The sequence below is a fragment of the Onychomys torridus genome, chromosome 1 (assembly GCF_903995425.1).
Source record: "Onychomys torridus chromosome 1, mOncTor1.1, whole genome shotgun sequence".
Taxonomy (NCBI): Eukaryota; Metazoa; Chordata; class Mammalia; order Rodentia; family Cricetidae; genus Onychomys; species Onychomys torridus.
This window is the reverse complement of record NC_050443.1, coordinates 155883787-155892021: the sequence shown is the minus strand read 5'-3', so window position 1 is coordinate 155892021 and position 8235 is coordinate 155883787. Positions and strand designations below refer to the sequence as shown.

At 50.3% G+C, this 8235-nt stretch overlaps 1 protein-coding gene across 1 annotated transcript; it reads right to left on the bottom strand.

Moving 5' to 3' along the window:
- Positions 1 to 1182: 1182 nt before the first annotated feature.
- Positions 1183 to 6692, bottom strand: Hhex (hematopoietically expressed homeobox). Its single transcript, XM_036199536.1, has 4 exons — positions 6294 to 6692; positions 4093 to 4271; positions 3874 to 3924; positions 1183 to 2200 (listed from the first exon to the last, which is right to left on the bottom strand). Exons 1-4 carry the CDS (start codon positions 6655 to 6657, stop codon positions 1979 to 1981), a joined length of 816 nt encoding a protein of 271 aa, XP_036055429.1. The 5' UTR covers positions 6658 to 6692; the 3' UTR covers positions 1183 to 1978.
- Between the last annotated feature and the right edge of the window lie 1543 nt (positions 6693 to 8235).

Here is an 8235-nt window from a genome sequence, read left to right as displayed (position 1 = left end):
TCTGCAGCTGATTGGAAACAAAACTCTCCCACTGGATGGCTCCTTTGGGCTCCAACACTGAGGAGATGGTTAAGGAGGGACAGTGCAGCGCATGAACTGAGCTGGGTCTAGGGGGACCTGGAGGGAGTCATGGAGCTCAGCTGGGCCATTCTCTCAGAGTTCTGAGACCAAGAACTAAAATTCCAACCTAGACCTTTAAACTTCCAGACCTACCCTTGCACTCCCTCTGCAGGAGCAGTGCTCAGTATTTTCTGGAAACCTAATTCATCTGCAGTCCCATGGCCTTCTCAGATGCTAAGGAGGCAGGGTGTAAAGACCTGTCTTCTCCTGGATGTCCGGGAGAGTGACATCTTCCCTTGGACCGATTCTGAAACAGGCTCTTTACTGTGCAACTAAGACTCCACGGAGGCCAAGGCTAAAAGAAATTTCTGGCTTCTCCTGAACAGGTCTCAGTGGAAGGGCTGTCAGAGCCGGACTCTGCCAGACAGGTAGCTGGATGCAGGTTAATACCCAGGGCCACACCCACCTGTTGGGTACTCTTCCTCTGTCTCCCCAGGATTCCCCATCCTGGACCTCCTTTTCTAAGCCAGATTCCTGACATTCTGACGCTTCCTGCTTCTGCTTGCTGTCCCCAACCCGACACTGGCAGGGAAACCTGTGTGCAGGGGATGAGGTGGAGTGCTCGTCCCACGGGTCTCTCTCACACCCGCCAGCATTCCAGCCACTGGCTCTCAAATCCTCCCTAGGCTGCTGGCTTTAACGTTCCCAGACCTCCTAAATCTGCTCCTCCAAAGCCTGCCTTGCCCCACACTGCACGGAGCGCAGCTTGGCTCCCGAGGGGAGGGGGGGTAAGGGGGGTGAGGATGACGCACTGTTGTTGACTCTTGCTGGTCAAGGACGGTAGCTGCACACACCAATCGATGGTGCTCAGTGGCAACCCCAACCTGCCCTGCTCAGTCCCCAACACACATACCTGTCCCAGCTAACACCCCTAAGAAAACTCAAATTCATACTCCAGGAGATGGGCACCCCACTGCCCATGAGGCCTCAGCCCCCTACCTCTACCCCTGTGTGAGTGCATACACACACACACACACACACACACACACACACACACACCCCAAAGCAATTCAAGTGCTGTGTTTAGATTTTTTTTAACCAAAGAACTCCAACAGGGTCACAACAAGTTAACTCAAAATTTAAAAAAAAATAAAACAAAAACAAACATCGTTTTGGCAGGGTTTTTACAGTGAATAATTCTATATACATGCTATAGACATTGTTTCTATAAAACACACTATCTACAATCTACTTACATTTAATTGTCCTGTTATTTCTAGTTCACATGGGATTACCTTCAATCACAAATGAATTGGTCTCCCTGCCTATAGGGACTGTACCATACCTTGACAGGCACTGACGGGGCAAAACAAGATTTTGAGAATCTTATCAACTATCTTGCTTATAAGAACACATGCCTGGAGCCAAGTGCTCTGGAAAGGCTTTGGAGTTAAGGCAGCAATGGAAGATGTCATGTAAGAGTTGACGTGCCCTTTTAAATTGCCCCAAGGAGCCGCAAATGTGGGCCCCTCCCCTTTCTAAGTGCACCTCGAAGTTGAGAGTATTAACCACAGATTGAGGATAAGTCCTTCAAGAACAGCCTATTAAAACCTTTAAAGCTATAATTTAAGTTTTAAACAAAAATTCAAATTACTTCTCATAAATAGAAATAATTCACTTTTTTAAAAATGGGGATACATTTAGTCACTACCAAAACAACTTAAAACTGGTATATATACCATCTGTTAAGTCAAAATTAAGGTTTCAATTCATGTTTGTTAATTAGCTAGGACACCAAATATTTTCAGGACACTAGAAGAATGATATTCTTTTTTCTCTCCCATAGAGTTTTCCAGTTTGTCTGTAGCAAAACACTATTTGAAAGTCCAGTCTCTGAATGCATCTCCGCCGGTGACCATCATCCGGCATTAAAATAGCCTTTGTCACCCTCAATGTCCACTTCCTGGTCAGAATCCTCTGAGATCTCGGAGTCAGGGTCTTCCCGAGAGGCTGGAGAAGGTGAACACTGAGAACTATCCAAAGAGGCACCTTTACTCTGTGCACTGGGCGAGTCCTGGCCCCGGTCACAGGAAGTGTCCAAATTGTCCAACTCATCCTTTTTATTGCTTTGAGGGTTCTCCTGGGTGAAGAGAATGAAAATGCAGACAGTGAGCTCAAAGACATAAAAATCAAAATGGTTTTCCCCCAGCCTTTAGCATGCTTACAAAGTTTAGTTTATCAACTGTTTATATCTAAAATCTCTCTCCTAAGAAGACACCTGTGTGATTCTTTTCCCCATTTGAAAGAAGAGGGGAAAAAAAATCACATCAGAGACATATTATACATGACACAGACATATGACCTCAATATTTTCAGTTAAGGAGAAAAAAAAAAAAACAACACAAAACAAAACCAAACCAAACTCAGTTCAGTCCAGACTGCACAGTCCTCATTCTTTAAATACTACCCCGGAGTTTTCAGTAGCAATTTAAAAGACCAAGCCCCCCTCCCCGCCCCACCTAGGAAAAGAAAATGAAAAACATATACTAAATTAAGAAGCTGTGAAAATCCTTTTCCATTTGTCTCCTGAAGTAAATTTATGAACACATACACATATAACTATGTACCAAATTACTAAATCATGGCAAAGAAAAATCACAGAACCAAGTAATACTGATGAAGAGATTGCAATTTGCTTAAAATCTGGGCAAATTTTTCTGGGGAAAAATTCCATATTTCATAGAAAGTACTATTTTAAAAGTTCCTGGGAAACTAGCCTTTGAATAAGAATCAAGTCCAGACAGTGCGTGTTTAAGCCTGTGGGTGGCTAATATGGATATATTATAAAGAAACATTGTAATTTTCTAGTGACCAAGTTTGCAAAAGGTGTACAAGGTTAGCAATGAGAGGGAATCCGAAAATACTTGTGAATAAGAAAACTACAGAAAGTTTTTTGCTGTTTCAAAATGTTCTTTGGGATAGCATCTTTTTTTTTTTTTTAAATATAAAGTATGGTCGATACAATTTAAAATCTACATTAACTTTCCCACTTAGCAAACTTTTGTTTCAAGCTACCCTGTTATTTAAAACACTGCCAGATGAGTCATTCAGCGTTGTCAGATAACTGGAAACATCCCAGGACTTCAAAAACAAAACTTCAGCTCTCTGTCCGCAGCAGGGCTGCTTTGGAGGATGAGTTAGCCTCCACTTTTTTCCTTTATCACATTTCTTAACAAGGGTATCGAAAGCCTTCTTAGGAAGTTTAAATAGGCGTGGTGATTTCTTTATGTGTTCTATATTCACTTTGAGAGCTGGCAAAAGATGGATAGTAATTTTTAAACTCTTTGATATTTAATTCTTCCTTTTCATAAAAGTGCGAATAAGACTTAAAGGTGTCTGTGTCTTTATGTTTACCCTTGAGTCCTGCCTGGTTTTATTATGGCTGTGTAAATAAAAGAAACCATTTTCTCCCGAAGATAACTACTTAAGTCATTTACTGTCAATTACTTTATCTTCCCTGCGTTAATGAGATAAACAACATATGGGGTTTATAAAACAATTAGCCAGGGGTGTGCTGGCCAGTGTGTGAAACCCTAGCATAATTGATATAGGAACTGCATTAGGTGCTTTTAACATTAGTGCCGCCTGAGCAACTCATCCCGAAGTTCAGCAGGACTATTTGCCTTTTTAATCAAGGTGAAGAGGTTAAACAGTCTCTTCAAATGACTTTTGCATACAACGCATAACAGGTCTCCGCATTTAGATAACATGATACAAACATTTATTTCCATAGAAACAGAGCCCTGTCAATACCTGTTTCAGCCGCCTCCATTTAGCTCGTCGATTCTGAAACCAGGTTTTGACCTACAGAAAAGAAAACAAGTTTACAGAAAGTCCCAAATCCCGAGGGGCCTGAGCAGGAGGGGAGAAGAGGAGGACCGGCCTTGCAGTTGGGAAGGAACATGCCCAGGGTGCACAGTGGTTTCTTCAGCCCTAGAAACCTGCTGGGGTGGTGGGACCCAGTGAGTTGACCTGTCTCTCACTCAGCTGCAACATCTTGGCCAGTCGCTTCCTCTCAGGTGGGGAGAGGTATTTCTGAGTCTCGAACTTCTTCTCCAGTTCGATGGTCTGGTCGTTGGAGAACCTCACTTGGCCGCCTTTCCTTTTGTGCAGGGGCCGTTGCAGGAAGGGGCTCCAGAGCAAGGGCTTGCCTGTGGGCCAGAAGAACGGCGGGTAACCACGGTCCTAGAGCGCCCTGGGCAATACCCAGACCTACCTGGTCCCAGGTAACACAATGGGGGAGGCCAAAAAGCAAACATGTTCCCATGTTCCCATCACATACATTCTCCGGCATATGGATGGATTCAACAGTCCCTACCAATGCCCACAAAGTCAGCTAAAATGTTTTAGCACACAGACCACCTCTGGACGCTCAAGACACCACACGACCCGACCACCACACCTGTGGCTAAATGCAAAAAAATCTTCTCAACCCCGAACGAACCCCTGCCGGGCTTAAAAAACAAAAACAAAAAAACGCGATCTCCTTTAACCGACCAGCTCTTGTGTGTACACAACTTTTTGCAAAGGATCCAGTGTGAGCATTTAGGGGAGAAGCGGGGTTGTTACACTTCCCAAGGCCTGGTTGCACAGAAGCTCTCGCAGGGCGCTCGTGTTAGGCCTCGAGTGGGGCCTCCAATCGTGGCTGGAGCACACCTCGGCCTCCTCTGATTTCACACTCGGCCTGCGGGGGCGGCCAGTTAAAGCCACCCCGTGGGCTATGGCAACATTTCCGTCAATGTGTTTCCTGTTGGTCGGTCTCAAAAAAAAAAAAGTGCTTCCTTCTGCTCAGGCCCAGCAGAAACCCAAGGAAACCATGGCCAGTTCTGTAAAAAATGTTTGCCCCAGGACCATTCCTGCCCCCACAGGGGGATAGAGTAGGGGCCGGTCACACACCCTACAGACTGAAATTTAAAAATACAAACATGATAACCTTTTAAGTACAAAATTATAACACCCACACCCCGAATCCCGGTAGCGGTGACAAGAGGGGAGCGCTGGAGGCTTCGTCATAATAATGCTGACATTAAAATGCTAATTCATTAAAATGTTAATTGTCTCCAAGGTCCCCAGTGAAACTGCCAAAGTGTTGACTTTAAACCCTGGTGAGCCCTTATTCACTCTGGGGTTTCAGATAGCGCAGGCGATTCAGGCCCGAACCCTGTCACCGTTGATTATTTATTTCTTCTTAGGAACATTGTGGGGACCAGCCTGGAAAATCCCATACAGTCAATGTGTCTCCATCGCCCTTCCTAACCGTTCAGGGTCTGCACCTTCCTACTCCAAAGTGGTGGCGGTGCGTCCTTATGTCCGTCCCTCTGTCTTCAGGCCTATACCTAAACATTTTGAAAGCTGGCATTGTTTTTTCGAGATTTTGCTTGCGTCAGGCTTCAGACTAGTGCAAAACAGCCTCCAAAGGGGGGGGGGGGTAGGCAGAGAGGAAGCAACTGGTTATTTTAGCTGCCATAAAGTCACATCCCACACAGAGGAAATGAACAATATCAGAAAAACGGATCCTGGCTATCAGACGTCGAGTGTTTCCTGAATTTGTCTGTATTGAGGATGTCGATAAAATAATCAGCAGCGTGCACTACTCCGGGGGAAGGGTCTGCTTCATGAAGCCAGGAAAACACTTAACAGCTTCAGAAACCAGATTTACTCCTATCGAGAACTCAAGATTTCCTGTATGAACGGAAAGGGTCAGGCTCCTTCACTGCACAAGCTTGTTGAACCAAGCCCAGCCCAGGAACCGCCCGGCCCGGCAGCTATCCCTGCGCTGCAGGGGCCAGGCTCGGGACGCCCCGACGTCCTCTGCCCGGTGTCGCTCGCTAAGGGAGCCCCACCCGAGGCGACACGCGTGGCCAGGACTGCCCTCCACTACTACCCCGGGCGTCCCAGGCCTCTCCCGACTACGCTCGCCCCGATGTCTGCAAGGTGCAAGGGAAAGCAATCAGAGTCGCCGCCGAGCGTCCCAGCTCCGGCAGCGCGCCGCAGCCGGGGAGCCCGCGCCTCCTGTTCCCGCGCGCACCCGCGAGTCGCTCGCTCAGAGCTGTCGCCGCAACTTTCTCCTGCGTCTCCCGTCCGCCCCCGCCCCCTCCCGCGCGCTGCCACCCGCCGGGGGCGCCTTCCCCACGGACGCCCGCGCTCGGCCCCGCAGACCCCGGCCGCCTTACCCAGCGGGTCGTGGCGGAGCAGGGCGTGCGTGTAGTCGTTCACCGTCCGCGGGAAGGGGTACAGAGGGCCTCCGAAGCCACCGGGGCCGTAGGCGGCGGCCAGCGCGGCGGCGGGGTGGTGCGAGAAGGCGGGGTGGACCGGCGTGGGCTCGTACACCGGGGTCCGGTAGGAGGACACGAGGCTGGTGAAGGAGGAGTTGGGGGATGGCAGCGTGGGGGTGGGCGTGGGCGCGGCAGGCCCACGACCCAGGATGTCGTCGATGTAGAAGGGCGTCGGGTGAGCGGGCTGCAGCAGCGGCGTGGGCGCGTACAGCGGCACTCCCACGGCGGGCGCAGCCGCGGGCCCCGGGTGCGGGAACTGCATGGCTGTGCCGCAGCCCCTCGGAGAGAGCTGCCCGCCCGCGCCACCGCGCTACATTTATTTGCGCTCTGCGCTCCCGGCGATAGGCTCCGGCAGCCTCGGGGTGGGGCCGCGCTCCGGTCCCTTCCTGCCGCCAGGCCCTGCGGCCAATGGCGCGGGGCCCCGGACTCGCCTCCGCCCCTGCCCCGACCCGCCCCCCGCCGGCCCAGCTCCCGCCCCCGAGACGCTCTAGGGACCCTGCTCCCGGGTGTCCCGCGGCCACCCGGCGCTCCAGGCACCAGAACGCGACTGCGACCGTCGAAGAGATGAGCACAAGGCATGTGCCAGGAACGCGGATCCCAACGGGAAGGCGCCACTGCAGAAACACAGGCAGCATCTGGCCCCTGGAGGAGCGATGGGACTCTGCGGGCCAGGAGGTCCCCTCCGGGCGCCCGAGCAACCTCCCGGGAAGCTGCGCTCCTTGGGGTAACGGTGACACTGCCTAGTGCGCGGGGGGGGGGGGGGGGGCTCTCTGTAGCTCAGAGCTCCAAGGAGAAGACACTAGCCTTTGGCTGACGCCCCAGATGGGTACTTACAGCAAGACCGCAGGTGCTCCAGACTGTTTCTCTGGGAACCCACAAACTCCGCCACTTCCCTCGATGCTGGCAGAAACAGCTCCAGACGGGAATCAAGGCAAGACTTGGATCTCACGACGCCCGGCAGAGGCTATGCAGTGTTCTTCGATCCAATGGGGATCGGGAGGGGGGCTGCTACTCCTGGATCTCTGTCTCGGGGCCCTGAAGGACACAGCTGTGCGCAGCCGGGCTCCGAGGTTTTACACGTGTTTTCTATTGAAAGTCGTAGCGCGCTGCTCACTGTGGCCTCGGCCCTGTGCGGCTTCACTCGCCTTTGGGGCAAAGGGGCATTTTCTTGATTGACGCCCTCCGGCCGTGACCACACCTTGAGTTGGGCGGTTTCTGCTAAGGTTTTTCTACTGATAGAAAAAACTCCCTGACTTTTTTTCCTATTGAGACTTTAAATTTTATGCGTTGGAATTCCATCTTCAGCTGCTAGAGGATTGATCGGGCAAACGAGAAAACTGGGTAGCTAGAGGACCTGGGTTCGGGTTTTCACTTCACACATTTTTCTTAAGCAACTACTCTTGTGTCTTTACCAAATGAGAGAGGCAGCCCCTCTGTCCTCATGGAAGCAGGGAACAAACTGAACCCAGTAACATATACATACTAGGGAGAAAGCGTGCACAGTGGTGCAACACCTTAGGGACAGCCCCTATTTTGTGGGAAAGGAGAGTTACTTTGAGAAAGGGAAAGGAAAGGCTCCCCAAAGGAAATGATGTTTGAAAGATAAGTAGGTGTCAACAAGCCCAGGGTGTGAGTGAGCCCAAGTTAGAACAGCACGTGAGTGGGTTACCTAATGCAGCAGCTTCAGTCAGTTTATTGCCGTGGGCTTTTCTCTTCTGAAACATTTGGGTCTTGTCATAAAGCTTCCTAACTGCTTGGGGATGGAGCCACCGACACCTTTCAGAATAATGGCAGACACACCAGTGAGTGTAAGTGCTGTGATTCGGCTTAAAACCCTGGG

What these genes read in the sequence shown, in the direction of transcription:
- Hhex (XM_036199536.1), bottom strand. Translation starts at nt 6,657, where the DNA reads ATGCAGTTCCCGCACCCGGGGCCCGCGGCTGCGCCCGCCGTGGGAGTG. An exon ending in GCTCCGCCACGACCCGCTGG is followed by an intron (nt 4,272 to 6,293) that starts GTAAGGCGGCCG and finishes TCTGGCCCACAG; the next exon opens with GCAAGCCCTTGCTCTGGAGC. An exon ending in TGCAGCTGAGTGAGAGACAG is followed by an intron (nt 3,925 to 4,092) that starts GTCAACTCACTG and finishes TCTTTTCTGTAG; the next exon opens with GTCAAAACCTGGTTTCAGAA.